Source organism: Macaca thibetana, chromosome 1 (genome assembly GCF_024542745.1).
Source record: "Macaca thibetana thibetana isolate TM-01 chromosome 1, ASM2454274v1, whole genome shotgun sequence".
Classification (NCBI taxonomy): Eukaryota; Metazoa; Chordata; class Mammalia; order Primates; family Cercopithecidae; genus Macaca; species Macaca thibetana.
Window position 1 is genome coordinate 166495291 of NC_065578.1, and position 17128 is coordinate 166512418.

At 39.4% G+C, this 17128-nt stretch overlaps 1 protein-coding gene across 4 annotated transcripts in view; it reads right to left on the reverse strand.

The window, feature by feature from the left end:
• CFH (complement factor H) overlaps positions 1 to 17128 on the reverse strand; it is a 113716-nt gene that overhangs the window by 49728 nt on the left and 46860 nt on the right. The window contains exon 10 of one of the 4 annotated variants that reach the window (XM_050782514.1): positions 1812 to 4223. The exons of 2 other annotated variants lie outside the window; for them this stretch is intronic. In XM_050782514.1, the coding sequence (XP_050638471.1) occupies positions 4126 to 4223 (98 nt within the window). In that variant the 3' untranslated portion in view covers positions 1812 to 4125. Of the gene's footprint in view, positions 1 to 1811; positions 4224 to 9985; positions 10237 to 17128 lie in introns of those variants that run through there. One more of the 4 variants, XM_050782515.1, reaches the window with a different exon arrangement.

A 17128-nucleotide genomic window follows, 5' to 3' on the forward strand; every position in this document is an offset into this window, starting at 1 on the left:
ATAAGTCTTGAAAGAACCAAGTTGACCCATAACAAACTTAGACTTAAAAAAAAATTAAAACAAGTTATCTGTGGGGTCTCACAGATGTACAGACTTTAGAAGTTCCAAAGCTGCTTCTCTTAGCTAAAATGCAGAGTGGAGTAAAAAAAAAAAAAAAAATCCACCTTTTGGCAATAATACCCTCTCCCCACCTCCCTCCAAAAACACAGTAAATCTTTTATGGAATACTCACCCTACTCCAGTCAAACACTGATGGATAAACTACACATCAGAAGTTGTGAAATGGCACTAGAGCAGTATGAAATAAATTGGTGTCACTAAATAGTTGGGATAGAAAATGACAGTGTTCCCCTTCAATAATCTTAGCCTCTACAATTAGACATTAGAAAAAATAGAAAAAAATAGTCTCAAAGTAAGCAGAAGAAATACTACAATAAGGATCAGAGATGAAATAATAAAGAAGTAAATATGTATATAAACAAGGAAACCAAAAGCTTATTTTAGATCTCTATAATTGAGAAACCTTTAGACAGACCAAATCAGAAAAAAAGATGACACAAATTGCTTATGTCAGCAATGACAGAAATGATATCATTATGGTTTTTACATATATTAAAAGAAAAATAAAAAATATTCTGAATAATGCCATGTCAATAAATTCAAGAACTTGGATTAATTAAAAAATTACTGAAGCCACAAACTATCATAGCTCTCTAAAGAAGAATTAGGCAGCATTAATAAATTATATCTATTAAACAAATTGAATTTGTAGTTGAAGGATGAAAAACAAAATATGTACTTATAAATCTAATAAAATACAGGATCTGTAGGCTGAAAATCATAAAAAACTAGTGTAAGAATGTGTGATCTTACTAAATCAAAGGATATATAATGTTCATGGACTGAAAAATTTAATACTGTTACATATCAGTTCTCCCCAGATTCATCTATGAATGTGTCCCAGTTCTGGTGAATAGCCAAGCACAATGTTTTGCACATATGGACATGCTGATTCTAAAGTCATATGGAAAGGCAAAGGGGCTAAAACAGCTAAACAATTCTTCAAAAGAAAAGAGAAGTCAAAAGCTCACATTACCAAATTTTAAGACTTAGAAAAAGCTACAGTGAGTAAAAGGATCTCCTGACACTGGTGAAAGGATAAACACACAGAACAATAGAAGAGAAAAGGGTGTCCAGAAATAGACTCGTGCATGGATTGATCCTTTAAATAGCTTCTATTGTATTTTGTTATAACACTATCAGGTTCACAAGTCCACTGTTTAGCAATAGGCCAATACACTGAGACAGTAGGGTTTGCAGCAAAGAAATGCTTTAATCAACACAAGGGCACCAAACAAGGAATTGGGAGGATTGTCAAGCCTCAAATCTGTTCTGGGAAGGGGCTATGTGCTAAAGACTTCAAGGGGATCATGGAGGGTGAGGGGCTAGAAAATTTGGGTTATCAATTGTTCAGGGTGAGGGGGATGAAATCACCAGGATGTGGAACCTGCATTATTTCCTGAGTCAGCTTTTTGCCAGGCTCTTTTGACCAGCTGATGTGTGTGTGTTTGTGTGTGTGCGTGTGTGTGTGTTTGCTTTTTGTTTTTGAGACATGGTCTTGTTCTGTTGCCCAACTGGATTTCAGTAGCATGATCTCTGCTCACTGCAACTTCTGCCTCCCAGGCTCAAGTGGTCTTCCCACCTCAGATCTCCTGAGCAGCTGGTACTACAGACCTGTGCCATGATGCCTAGCTAATTTTTTAATTTTTTGTGAAAATAAGGTTTTGTCTTGTTGACCAGTATGTTGGCAGTTTTTGTTTTTTTTCTTTCTTTTTTCTTTTCTTTTTTTTTTTTTTTGGTATGCAGAACCTGAAAGAGAAACTCATGCAGAAAGATTATCATCTCGCAACATCTTAGATTCTATCTATAGAAAAGAAAAGGTCCAAAAGGTCTTCTGACAAAGGCTTCTTTATCCTAGGGTAGTAAACAGTGACCAGTTACAGACAAGCAGGACAAAGGGAAAGCTGGCTTAATGATTACTGCTGATTGTCCTGAAAACATAGTTGAATTTTTCCCCCTTAATCAATTTTATATAATTTTCCTAGGGACACATTCAATTCCTCCAGGACTTGATCCCTTCTTAATCCTGAGGTGTAACAGCTAATATGGTGTAAATTGGGCAATGGCCATTCTAGCTTCTGTTTGCTGACAAGGGGTACAGAGAATGAGTCAGGATTAGAGGAATGAATCCGTCTTGTAACAACCTGCAAGTTGTTATACCCGGCTGAGGGTGTGGCATGAACATGCTAGTACTTCAGTCTATGGTTTTACTGTAATATTTAATTGAATAGCAGCCTATGATGTAAATTATAAGCCCTATAAACAGAATTGTGAGCTTGAACTTTCAGAGCCCTTGAAAAAAGGACTGGAAAACATGGAGTGTGCAGGGGAAAATCTCAAAAAACTACTCAGACATAGTGTCTGTGGTAGAGACGTATGGTCTCCAGTGAGACTGCTGAAAGATTTTCTTTAGCTTGGCTTTTACTTTACCAGAAGCACTGATATAAGTACAACAGGTGGTATTCATCACTGTACAGACTCCTCTCTGTAAATTCAAGAGACAATCAAGTGTAGTTCTGTTGTCAAGAACTATCTGGGCAAGTAAATTTGAAGAGTTTTCTCAGCCTTAATGTTCTTAGCAGCCTCTTTTGCAATTATGTCTATGGTTGCCAATAAGTTTCTGATCACGTCCCAGTGAGTGTATACTCCATAGCTAGGACTCGTGATGCCTAGAAGGCTCTGCCATCCGATATATTGATATATGCCTGGTAGTCCTTTTTGGAGTCCGTGGGAATCTTTTGTCATTAGCATGAACTGAGAAGTATCTCAATAAGTGAGAGCCCTTAATATACAGGTTATTGAGACACCAGTGGGCTTGTCCTAACAGAGGAGGGTCTGATCCTATGCCACAAAAAAAAAAAACATGTACCAAGGGGGCGCACAGGTAAAGCCCTCAAGGGTGCATTTATTGATGGATTTTTTCATGGGGAATGTAGACAAATGGAATTGAACTATGAATCTTTTTTTATAGGCTCCCCAGAATTTGATATTCCCCACTGTAAATATTTTTGGCATAGTAAGGAGAAACTTTTAGTTGCATTTCCTTTCTCCTGGCTGCGTTTGTCTGCCCAGTATGCCATGGGCCAGGGAGGGCCTATGTAATGGAATGACTTTCCATTTATGATGGGGAAAGAGAGATTGAAACATGGGGTAGTGATTTCTTGGTGTACTACTAGTTGGACCTGGAAAGTAGCCATGGAAAGAAGCTGGTGCACATAGGTAGTCGTATTTGGGGCACCCAGAAGGTCAATGCCAAATATGACTAACAGAAAATGCTTATGTTGAATAGTTTGGGGGAGTAACTGACAGATCGAACATTTTGGTAAGTTTCTTCCAGTGGCAATACCTTGAAACAGTTGAGCTACAGTGTTGTTATGCCTGTCTAGGCATTGTAGTAACAGGAAAGGTATAATTAGAAGTTTTAAAACAAGAGTGACCATTTCTAAATGTTAGAATGTCCAAATAATGAGGGGCAGACTAAGTTAGCATGGCATAGGATGTCTAGCAAATCGGTAAGTCTAACAATTGTAATGACCAAGACAATTATGAAGTAAAATTTATAAATGTAGTAATTATAATGACTTAGGCAATTATAATGACCAAGTAAATATATGGGTTATGCATTCAGTAAGGCAGGGAATAGACAGGAAGTTATCTCACCTTTCTATATAAAATAATTATAATAACGAAAATTCCTATTATGTTCAAAGTAACTATTGTAGTAGTCAAGAGGACATGTGTTTTGTCTAATTTCATTAAAGTTAGTTATTTATCTGATATTTTTCTTCAAAAGATATTTGAGGTCCATCAAAGGATTTACTTATCCATTCAAATAGGTTTGAGACAGTCTCTGAAGTTGAAGACACTCTCTACATTTATTGATAGCTCTAGTGTCTCGCGGGGTGGGTTTTATATGGCTGTGGTGAATCCAGGGTCTACGTCCTTCAAGCTGAAGAGAGAAATGAGTCACCAGTCATGCTTTGCATGGCCTCGTTCACTGTGTTTTTAAATGGTCCTCAAGATGTTGAGTTTTCCTGGTCTTGAGCAGAACCCAGTCTCTGGGTTGGAGGCGATGAAAGAGAATGTCAGCTGGATACCACAATCTGCTGGAACCACAAACTCATTAATAGCAATTAAAGTGCAAGCTAAAGATTGTGTATATTTGATAATATCTAATTTCTTTATGTGTACATTATTGGCATTCCTTAGTCTGAGAAGAGAACAGAAGAATGATCTCCCATATAAAATTTATAAAGGCTTAATTTAAGCCCACTGTTGGGGGCCACCTTTACTCTGAGCAGGGCAATGAACAGAATGTTATTCCAGGCTGTTAGTTTATTGGCAAATCTTAGCTAAAGTTTGTTTTGTTTTTTATAGTATGATTTATCTTTTCAGTTTTTTCAGTAGACTTCAGTCTCCGGGCTATATGAAGATTCCAGATTATGCGGAGAACCTGGAATACATGGTGTCCTAGGCTACAAAAGTGGCAATATATTCACACTGGATGAAGACAGGCCATCTAAACCCGAGAATAATCTTCTCTATGAAGGCTTTCATAACTTCAGACATTCTCTTGGTCTTGCAGGGGAATGCTTTCATTTATCTTGAAAATATATCTACAAATACAAACAAGTATTTAAAATTTCCTGCAACCCTTGGCATCACAGTATAATCAATTTGCCAGTCCTCTGTTAGCCTTGAACCTCTTGCTTAAATCCCTGGTACTTGGGGTGGAGGACCAGTCTTAAGATTGTTCTGGACACAAAGTAGGTATTTAAAAATTATCTTTTGGATCACCTTCTTTAAGTGTGTCCCAAAGACGTAGTCCTGGATCAGTTGAAGGGTGGCATGCCTGCCATACTGTGTGGTATCATGTATGTCTTTGATGATACCTGTCATAGGATACTTGGGTACCAGAACCTTTTCTTCTGTGTTACATATCTACTCAGTTTGGGTTCTTTGATTGGAGTCAAAGCCTCAATCGAGTGATTTTAGATCTTCTTCCAAATAGGTATGGACTTTAGGCTGAAGTTTATTTCAGGGATTAATGGCATTAGCAAAGCTTTGGGCGTTTTTTTCTCTGGTCACCCTTTTAGTGGCCTGGTCTGCCTAGTGATTTATTTTCTTGCTACCAAATTGTCCATCCACTGATGTCCAGGGTTGTGTATTATAGCTACTTTCTTGGGTAACAAGACTGCCTTTAGTCAGGCTAAGATTTCTTTAGCATGCTTATTTTTTTTTTTTTTTAATTATTAAAGGTTAAGAGTCCCCTTTCTTTCCAAATAGCCCCATAAGCATGGACAACAATAAAAAATACCTGGAAGCAGAGTAATCGGTGACTCAGGAGTCTTTACCTAGTTGGGATGCCCTGATTACGATTCTAAGTTCTGCCTTCTGTGCCGATGAACCTCGAAGGAGTGTCTCTGCATCTAGGATCTGTCACAGGGTTACCATAGCATACTCAGCCTCTGTTGTCCATGGTTCATAAAGCTGCTTTCCTCAGTAAATATTTCTAAGTCCAGGTTTTTAAAGGGAATTTTGGTCATGTCTGGTTGAATAGAACACACTTGCTCAATAATTTATATACAATCTTGTATAGGTTTATTTAGCAGGAATTAGAGTAGGAACGGCTCTCAAAGTAACACTAGGATTATCCAGGAGGATGGCCTGATATCTATTCATTCTTCTAGAAGTAAATCAGTAGCTCCACTTCTGTTCCAACAAATAGCATACACAGTGTGGGGTGTGTACTGTGCTAGGTTAACCCAAAGTGAACTCTTCTGCCTCCTGGAGAAGATCACAAGTGTGCCAATGGCTCAGAGACAAGAAGTCCAACCCATCATAACAATGTCCAGCTCTTTTGAAAAGTAGGCTACAGGTCTCATGATATTCCCAAGTCTTGGGTTAGTACTCCTAAACCCACCCCTTCTCTCTCATGTATGAACAAATTAAATGGCTTTCTTAGTTCAGGCAGTCCCAGTAGTCAGGTCCATTAATAATTTTTATTTAATGGCTAGAAACGCCTTTTGACATTCCTTAGTCCATTCTAGGAGTCAAGTGTCTGGTCTTAGGGCTTCATAGGGACATTTTGCTATCAGCCCAAAATAATAAAATAAAATATGGCAACATCCAGCCATACCTAAAAACCCCTCATAGTTGCTGCCATGTCCTGAATCTGGCCACCCTGACAAGAGTTTCTCTCCAGTCCAAAAGCAGATTGCTCTGCTCCTGAGGAAGTTCAAACCTAAGATACGTCACTGAGGGTTTCAAGATTTGTGCTTTTTTCTTGGATACTCTGGATCCTCATCCAGACAAAAAATGTAAAATCAGTATAGTATTCTGGTCAATTTGCCTTAGTTGTGCCGGCTACTAATATGCCATCAACATATGTAAGCAAAGTCTCATTTTTCAACTGAAGGTCCAAAAACTCCTTAGCATGTATTTCCCCCAGATGGTTAGTGAGGTTTTGAAGCCTCGAGGAAGCACTGTCCAACAATACCATCATTCAGCTTTGGTGTCAGAGTCTTCCTATTCAAAGACAAACACTATATGGGACTCTGGACTCAGGGGAATACAAATGAAGGCATCCTTCAGATCCAAGACTGAACACAAGTACAACTCACTGGTTAAAGTCATGAAGAATGTATAAGCATCGGGTATCACCAGATAAATGGTTTTGAAAATTTGGCTAGTAGCCCTCAAATCCTGTACAAACCAATATTCCTCAGTCCCATTTCTTTGTCCTGGCAAGACAGGTATATTTCATGGGAAATGAGGAATTCCTCCTGTATTGCAGGAAGGCTATTAGCAGAGGTTAAATGCATTGCTATGCCTTTTCTCTCAAAGAATACTGCTTTAGATTTGACAGTGCTACTCCTGCACAAAACTTGGCTTGTACTGGAGATGCAGTTTTTGTTTTCCCTGGCCTCTCATCTGCCCATGCTTCTGGATTAACCTTTTGGAGTATCTCTTCATGGCTGCAGACACTTTCATGGATCTCCAGTTGTAGTAATGTGGCCTGCAGAACACATACTTGGTCTGAAAGCACCTGGATGTCCAATCATCCTCAGAGAAAAAGTAATCTTAGCATTTAGTTTGATTAAGAGTACTTGCCCCAACAGGCCGGGGACGGTGGCTCACACCTGTAATCCCAGCTCCTAGTACTTTGGGAGGCCAAGTGAGGCAGATTACTTGATGTCAGGAGTTCGAGACCAGCCAGGCCAACATGGTGAAACCCTGTCTCTACTAAAAATACAAAAATTTGCTAGCCATGGTGGCATACCCCTGTAATCCCAGCTACTTGGGAGGCTGAGGCAGAATTGCTTGAGCCCGTGAGGCGGAGGTTGCAATGAGCCGAGATCGTGCCACTGCACTCTAGCCTGGGCGACAGAGCAAGACTCTGTCTCAAAAAAAAAAAAAAAAAAAGGACTTGCCCCAACAAAGGGATAGGATATTGGCAGATGTACAGAAAAACTCTGCCTTTTTTTTTTTTTGAGACAGAGTCTTGCTCTGTCTCCCAGGCTAGAGTGCAGTGGCATGATCTTGGCTCACTGCAAGCTCTGCCTCCCAGGTTCACTCCATTCTCCTGCCTCAGCCTCCTGAGTAGCTGGGACTACAAATGCCTAACACCATGCCCAGTTAATTTCTTGTATTTTTAGCAGAGACGGCATTTCACTGTGTTAGCCAAGACGATCAGGATGGTCTCGATCTCCTCACCTCACGATCCACCCACCTCAGCCTCAAATTGCTGGGAATACAGAAGTGAGCCACCGCGCACAGCCAAAAAGCTCTGCTTTAAATGATCTTGCTCTAGTTGACAATTCAAAATTTGGAGGAATGACCTCATCAGAAATTTTTCCAAGATTTCAGTCACCTTCATAGTTTCTGAGGAAAGTTTAGACAACCAGATATTTAACACCAAATAGGAGACACCATGTCTACTAGAAAGTCCAGAAGCTGATTTCTCACCATCATCAGGATCTGGAGTCCCATATGTGAAATATGGAGGGTGTTGTTTGGGTCAGGAGAAGTCCCCGGATGCCACTATTTCTGGTCTTTTTCTTCAGTATCTCTCTCAAGCTCCCCAGCTATCCCAGGCATTCGGTGGGCAGAAGGCTGACTCTGTTTAATATTAGGCTTTGTAAGGCGTGGGCAATTTTCCTTTCAGTGTCCCCCCTGTTGCAGTAAGGACACTGCTTAGGACCTGCAATGGGATGTGCCTTTTTATTGGCTTTTGGGGGCCCAGGTGGTTCTACCATAGATGGAGTGTCTGATGGCAGCCCTTGTTGTGGTCCAGGGACTACTAGGGTCAGAGTCACAGCTAACAAGTCAGCTTGCCTCTTCATTATTCCTTATGTTTTGTGATCAGTAAATACATTAAAACCAGTCTTCACTAATTGAGACATAAACATGTCCAAAGCCTCAGCTACATTTTGTAACTTTCTCTGCATAGCTGGGGCACTTTGTTGGATAAACATCATGTTAGCTATCATTAAATTTTCTGGGGCTTCTGGGTCAATATCCATTTATTGCCTGAAAGCTTCAAAGACTTGTTCTAAGAATTCCAAAGCAACCTTCATTAGGCTTCTGTTTGATCTCCTGGATCTTATTGAGGCTGCTTTGCTTGGGCACTCCTTTCCAGAAGCTGATCAAAATGCAGTCTTGATTATGTTTGAGGTTAAATCTATCTCCAGTGTTTATATTCCATCCCAGGTCAGAGGTGGGAACTGCAATCTGAGCACTCTCCTTACTGGATTACTGGGAGAGTGAGTGTGAATAAGATCAGCCTTTTCCTTAGTTTTATCTAAAACCATACTTTGCTTCTCTGAACTCAGCAAAATATTGAGCAAAATTTGAATATCTGCTCAAATAGGGTTGTGGGTGGCAAATACAGAGGAGAATAGATTCTTCATATACTTTGGATCTTTATATATATATATTTTTTTAATCCTGTTCCTTCTGTAAACTTTAGATCTTCTCAATAAACAGGCGTATTAGTTTTCTAATTAAGTAGGTTGGAAGTGGAGAACAGAGAATAAACCAGGATAAATCCTATAGGCTGACCTGTGGCAGCAACACCTCCTATAAGCAGTTGTTATGAGGAAACTGCCTCTCAGAACCAGAGTGACACCCTGGCTAAATGGTGTCTTATACCCTGTTGGGTATAAGAAGCAGAGATCATACCTGTTGCCCTGGATTTGTGACTTTTTGGTGGTAGGGACTCTGGAGAGGTGCCAGTAGTGCTGCTGCAGCTCCCCCATAAGGTGGAGGGGGGTAAGTCATAGGTTCCTTTAACTGAACCACCATAGCATCATCATCTTTTTCTTGTAAATCAGTCCAAACAGTTTTTAATTTCTTGCTTTATCATGATTTTACCTTTTTATACATTGTTCTACTTTTCCAAAGCAACATAAAACATTATACATAGAGGATTTCATCTCATTCCTCTTCCTTCTTACAAAACAAATCTAGCTACAGGATGGTACTGTAAGCATGAGAAACATGCAGGGGCCACCGTTCTCTGAAATCCAGCGGGTATTAAAGTCAAGCTATGCTACAAAATAAGATAATCTTTTTTTGTTTCACAGAATAATAGACAAAGGTCTTTCAATTTTGGAAGCTGTAGCCCATCAGGGTTGCATTGTGGGTTACTTGGGGAGAACTAAGGGACAGCCCTTAGCTCATCGGAACTGAGAAGTCACTAGGGCTTGTCTCTGGGTCTGCCCCAGTGGCAAGGGGGCACTAGGCTGTGAGTAAATGCCCTCAAGGAGAGTGACCTCTACCTGACCTGCCACAAATAGTTATGAGATTGTCAGATTTGTATGCCTGCTGCACAGCAACAGAACAATACACTGAGACAGTGGGGTTTGCAGCAGAGAAAGAGTTTAATAATCTCAAAGCCACCAGCCCCATTGGGCTGCCTGGAGGAACTGAATTAGCTTTTCCCATTCTGGCTGGAATAATACAGACGTAACAAAACACAGATACTAGTCACCATACTCAGGACCCAAGTATTGACCTGGCAAGGCTCAAACTTGGTTCCATTGGCCCTTGTCATCTTTGATCCACTCAAGCTGGAGAGGGATGGCCTTTGATCAGGAGTTCAGTGGGTGAACCCTGGGAAAGAATGAAGAGCAGACGGTTACCCTGAGTTAGGCTTGCTGAGATTCCACTAGCAACTCCTTCAGGACTAACTGAATGTGACTGACCAAACAGGAAGAATTTCCTGAGTTAGTAATTTCTTCCACTGGTAATTTCCTCAGGGATCCCCTCCACAAACATAAAAACATATAACAAGACAAAGACAAACAAAAGACCTTTCCATATAAAGTTTCAGATTCCAAAATCTAAGACCATTTCTCCCAAGCAATGCCCTCTAGTCTTTTTCCATCTGAAGGGAGATCTCCTCAAATAAATCCCTACCTAGACTTAGGGAGTTCAACAAGACCTCAGAAGAGGCCACAAGACCTCTAAAGTTGAAACACACACTCGTGCGCACTCACACACACACACACACACACACACACACAAACAGACACACAGAAGGAAGTGGGGTGCCAGCTGCTCTGAGAAAACTCACCTGAGACTTCTTCTTAGACCAGAAATGGTTTCTCTGCTGCAGACAAGGTTATGTGCTGAAATTCAGCACTGCCCTGCCAACAAAGAAGGCCCCAGCAATGGCCCTTAGCTCATCATAACTAAGCAGCTGTTTGGGCTTGTCTTTGGGTCAGTCCCAGTGGGGGCTTGCCATGAATTTTTTTTTTTTTTTTTTTTTTTTTTAAGAAAGAGTCTCACTCTGTCTCCCAGGAAGAAGTGCAGTGGCAAAATCTCGGCTCACTGCAACCTCTGCCTCCCAGGTTCAAGTGATTCTCCAGCCTCAGTCTCCCAACTAGCTGGGATTACAGGCATGGGCCACCATGCCTGGGCAATTTTTGTATTTCTAGTAGAGACAGAGTTTTGTCATGTTGGCCAGCCTGGTCTCGAACTCCTGACCTCAAGTAATTTGCCCTCCGTGGCCTCCCAAAGTGCTGGGATTATAGGTGTGAGCCAACATGCCCAGTTGCTTGCCATGAATTTTTACAAGATTGTAAGGTTTGTATGCCTGCTGTGCAGCAACAGAACAATACACCGAGATAGTGGGGTTTGCAACAGAGAAATAGTTTACTAATTGCAAGATCACTGAAAAAGGACATGAGAAGAATTCTCAAGACTCAAACTCATTTCACTGAAGGTTTCTGGGCAAGAGATCTTTGAAGGGGGAGTGGCTGGAAAATTGAGGTCATCAATTGATTTGGGCAAGGCGGCTGAAATCATTAGGATATGGAAACTACATTCTTCCCTAAGTTGAGTTTCTTGCCAAGCATTTCAGAAGGGCTGGCATCAGTAGTTTTGTTAGTATGAAGAACCTAAAGGATAAATTCAAGTGGAAAGATTGGCATCTCTTAGTGTTTTATGTTTTATCTAAAGAACAGAAAGAGAACAAAGATTCTAGTGACAAAGATTATGTTATCCTAGATTAGTAATCAGTGACCAACTATAAGGAAGTGGGTCAATGGAAAGCTGGCCTAATGATTACCATTGATTTTCCTACAAACCTAGTTGAATTTTACTTTTTCTTCCTTAACTGTTTTTACAAGACTTTTTTGAGGATGTTTTCAATTTAAAAAAGGAGCAATGACAATTCAATAAACAAAACATAGTCTTTTCAACAAGTGATACTGGAACAGTAAGGCACCAAATGCAAAATAATAACCCTCTACATATTCTTCATACCTCGTACAAAAATTAACTCAAAATTGGTCATATAGCTAAGTGTAAAATGTTAACTTCTAGAACTGAATATGTCTCTGGTTTAGGCAAGGAAATTTTAGGTGACACAAAGAGCATAATCTATAAATGAAAAATTTGATAACATCAAAATTACATATATTTGCTCATTGAAAGGAACAGTTAGGGGAAAGAAAAGTAAAGCTACAGATGCAAGAAAAATATTTGCAGAATATTTATTCATTGAAGGACTTGTAGTCACAATATATTATGTAGTCTCAAAATTCAGTGATGGAAGAAACAACTCAATGAAAAGTGGGCAAAATTTAGACAGTGTTCACCAAAGGGGGTACATAGATGGTAAAATAAGTACATAGAAGACGCTAAGCAGCATTAGTCACTAGGGAATGCAATACTATCACACACGTATTAGAATAGATAATTTAATGGAAAAAAACCCACTATCTCAAAGGCTGGCAAGGTTGAGAAACAATTGGAATTCGCATACACTGAGTATGTGAAGGTAGAACATATGATCACTCAGGAAAACAGTTTGTCTATTTTTTATAAAAATAAACCCACATATTTAGTATGATATTTGCTGTGGGTTTCTAAAATATAGCCCTTATTATTTTGAGATATGTTCCATCAATACTTTGTTTATCGAGTGTTTTTACCATGAAGGATGTTGAATTTTATTGAAGGCCTTTTCTGCATCTATTGAGATAATTATGTGGGGTTTTTTTTGTCATGGGTTCTGTTTATGAGATGGATTACATTTATTGATTTGTGTACGCTGAAACAGCCTTGCATCACAGAGATAATGCCAACTTGCTCATGGTGAATAAGTTTTTTGATACGCTGCTAGATTCACTTTGCCAGTATTTTATTGAGGATTTTCGCATCGATGTTCATCAGGGATATTAGACTGAAATTTTCTTTTTCTCTTGTGTCTCTGCCAGGTTTTGATATCAGGATGATGTTGTCCTCATAAAATGAGTTAAGGAGGAGTCCTTTTTCTATTGTTTGAAATAATTTCCAAAGGAATGGTACCAACTCCTCTTTGTACCTCTGGTAGAATTTGGCTGTGAATCCATCTGGTCCTGGGCTATTTTTGGTTGGTAGGCTATTAATTACTGCCTCAATTTCAGAACTTGTGTTTGGTCTATTCAGTGTTTCAACTTCTTTCTGCTTTAGTGTTGGGAGTGTGTATGTGTCCAGGAATTTTTCCATTTCTTACAGATTTGATAGTTTATTTGTGTAGAGGTGTTTATAGTATTCTCTGATGGTAGTTTGTATTTCACTGGGATCAGTGGGGATACCCTCTTTATCAGTTTTATTATGTCTATTTGATTCTTCTCTCTTTTCTTCTTTATTAGTATGGCTAGTAGTGTACTTTATTAATCTTTTCAAAAAACCAGCTTCTGGATGCATTGATTTTTTGAAGGGTTTTTCGTGTCTCTATCTCCCTCAGGTCTGCTCTGATCTCAGTTATTTCTTGTCTTCTGCTAGCTTTTGAATTTATTTGCTCTTGCTTCTCTAATTCTTTTAATTGAGGTGTTAGGGTGTTGATTTTAGATCTTTCCCACTTTCTGATATGGGCATTTAGTGCTATAAATTTTCCCCTAAACACTGCTTTAGCTGTGTCTCAGATATTCTGGTATGTTGTGTCTGTCTTCTCGTTGGTCTCAAGGAACTTATTTACTTCTGCAGTATTTCCATTATTTACCCAGTGGTCATTCAGTAGCAGGTTGTTCAGTTTCCATGTAGTTGTGTAGTTTTGAATGAGTTTCTTAATCCTGATTTCTAATCTGATTGTACTGCGGTCTGAGAGACTGTTTGTTAAGATTTTTGTTCTTTTGCATTTGCTGAGGAATGTTTTACTTCCAATTATGTGATCGATTTTAGAATAAGTGCTATGTGGTGCTAAGAAGAATGTATATTCTGTTGACTTGTGTTGGAGAGTTCTGTAGATGTCTATTAGGTCTGCTTGGTCCAGAGTTGAGTTCAAATCTGGAATATCCTTATTAATTTTCTGTTTCGTCAATCTGTCTATTATTGACATAGTATTGGAAGTTCTGGACCATGCAATTAGGCAAGAGAAAGAAAGAAAAGGTATTCAAATAGGAAGAGGAAGTCAAGTTGTCTCTGTTTGCAGATGACATGATGGTATATTTAGAAATCCCCATCGTCCCAGCCCAGAAACTCCTTGAGCTGATAAGTAACTTCAGGAAAGTCTCAGGATACAAAATCAATGTGCAAAAATCACAAGCATTCCTATACACCAATAATAGACAATCAGAAAGCCAAATCATAAGCGAACTACCATTCACAATTGAAACAAACAAACAAACAAAAACCTAGAAATACAACTTACAACGGATGTGAAAGACCTCTTCAAGGAGAACTACAAACCACTTCTCAAGGAAATAAGAGAGGGCCCAAATAAATAGAAAAACCTTCCATCCTCATGGATAGGAAGAATCAATATTGTGAAAATGGTCATATTGCCCAAAGTAGTTGATACATTCAATGCTATTCCCATCTAGCTATCATTATCTTTCTTCACAGAACTAAGAAAACTACTTTAAACTTCATATGAAGTCAAAAAACGGTCCCATATAGCCAAGAAAATCCTAATCAAAAAGCACAAAGCTGAGGGATCAAGCTACCTGATTTCAAACTATACTACAAGACTACAGTAATCAAGGCCGGGCGCGGTGGCTCAAGCCTGTAATCCCAGCACTTTGGGAGGCCGAGACGGGCGGATCACGAGGTCAGGAGTTCAAGACTATCCTGGCTAACACGGTGAAACCCCGTCTCTACTAAAAAAAATACAAAAAAAAAAAAAAACTAGCCGGGCGAGGTGGCGGGCGCCTGTAGTCCCGGCTACTCGGGAGGTTGAGGCCGGAGAATGGCGTAAAAACCCGGGAGGCAGAGCTTGCAGTGAGCTGAGATCCGGCCACTGCACTCCAGCCTGGGTGACACAGCGAGACTCCGTCTCAAAAAAAAAAAAAAAAAAAAAGACTACAGTAATCAAAATAACATGGTACTTGTACCAAAACAGATATACAGACCAATGGAACAGAACAGAGGCCTCAGAAATAACACCACACATCTACAACCATCTGCTCTTCAACAAACCTGACAAAAACATGCAATAGGGAAAAGATTCTCTATTGAATAAATGGTACAGGGAAAATTGGCTAGCCATATGCAGAAAACTGAAACTGGATCCTTCCCTTACACCTAATACAAAAATTAACTCATGATGGATTACAGGCTTAAATGTAAGACCTAAAACCATAAAAACCCTAGAAGAAAACCTAGGCAGTACTATTCAGGACATAGGCATGGGCAAAGACTTCATGACTGAAATACCAAAAGCTATGGGAACAAAAGCCAAAATTGATAAATGGGATCTAGTTAAACTAAAGAGCTTCTCCACAGCAAAATAAACTATCATCAAAGTGAACAGGCAGTCTACAGAATGGGAGAAAATTTTTGCAATCTATCCATCTGACAGAGGTCTAATATCAACAATCTACAAAGAACTTAAACAAATTTATAAGAGAAAAACAAACAACCCCATCAAAAAGTAGGCAGAGGATATGAACAGACCCTTCTCAAAACAAGACATTTATGCAGTCAACAAACACATGAAAACAAGCTCATCATCACTGGTCATTAGAGAAATGCAAATCAAAACCACAATGAGAAACCAATTCATGCCAGTTAGAATGCCAATCATTAAAACGTCTGGAAACAACAGGTGCTGGTGAGGATGTGGAGAAATAGGAGCACTTTTACTCTGTTGGTGGGAGTGCAAATTACTTCAACCATAGTGGAAGACAGTGTGGCAACTCGTCAAGGATCTAGAACCAGAAATACCATTTGACCCAGCAATCCCATTACTGGGTATATACCGAAAGGATTATAAATCATTCTACTATAAAGACATGTGCAAACCTATGTTTATCACAGCATTATTTACAGTAACAAAGACTTGGAACCAACCCAAATGCCCATCAATGATAGATTGGATAAAGAAAATGTGGCACATATACACCATGGAATACTATGCAGCCATAAATTGAATGAGTTAGTGTCCTTTGCAGGGACAGGGATGAAGCTGCAAACCATTATCCTCAGCAAACTAACACAGGAACAGAAAACAAAACACCACATATTCTCACTCATAAGTAGGAGTTGATCAATGAAAACCCGTGGACACAGGGAGGGGAATATCACACACCAGGGCTTGTTGGGGTGTGGGGGGAAAGAGGAAAAAATAGCATTAGGACAAATAGCTAATACATGTGATGTTTACAACCCAAATGACGGGTTGATGGGTGCAGCAAAACACCATGGCACATGTAACAAACCGCACATTCTGCACATGTATCCCAGAACTTAAAGTATAATAATAAGAAAACACACACACACACACACCATTTACCCAACAAACCCACTCCTAGGTGTGTATCCATGTTGAATAAATTTGTGTTTATATAAAAACTGTAGATGAATATTTTTCTTACCAGCATGATTCACAAATGCCAAAAACAATGCAAATGGCCTTCAACAAGTGAATGGATTAACAGACCATGATACATGATACAATGGAATAATACTTAGCAATAAAAAAAGGTGTTCTGGGTAGTGTGACAAAATCCTATGCCATTCAGCTCCATTCTCCCCAGAGCATGAATCCTTTCTTGTCTAGTGTATCCATAGTTTATACCACCTGCCTGTTAGTTACTTAGTAGTCTTCCAAGTTATCAGGTGGAAAAACATAGTCTATTTGGGTTTTACACTATTAATCATTTCAAGAATCTACTGGGGAGCCTGGAACATATCCCACATGAATAAGAGGGACTAATGCAGCCTTTTTCTTTCACACGTAAGGAGAGACTACTCTATCTACCTTCAGAAGAATCATTCAGATGGCACTAGTAATTCAAGTTTTACAAGTCAAGAGAAATTTATATTCTGTGATTTATCTGGCAATTCTTTTCTTTAAATGACTATTTTAAAGGAAACTGCAGCCAGTTTGCACTCATACAGGATACACCCCCATATATGTCTACTGTACTCACACAAGTATATTTAATTATTTTTTTCTTTTTTTTTTTTTTTTTTTTGAGATAGAGTCTCGCTCTGTCACCCAGGCTGGAGTGCAGTGGCACGATCTCCGCTCACTGAAAGCTCCGCCACCTCCCGGGTTCATGCCATTCTCCTG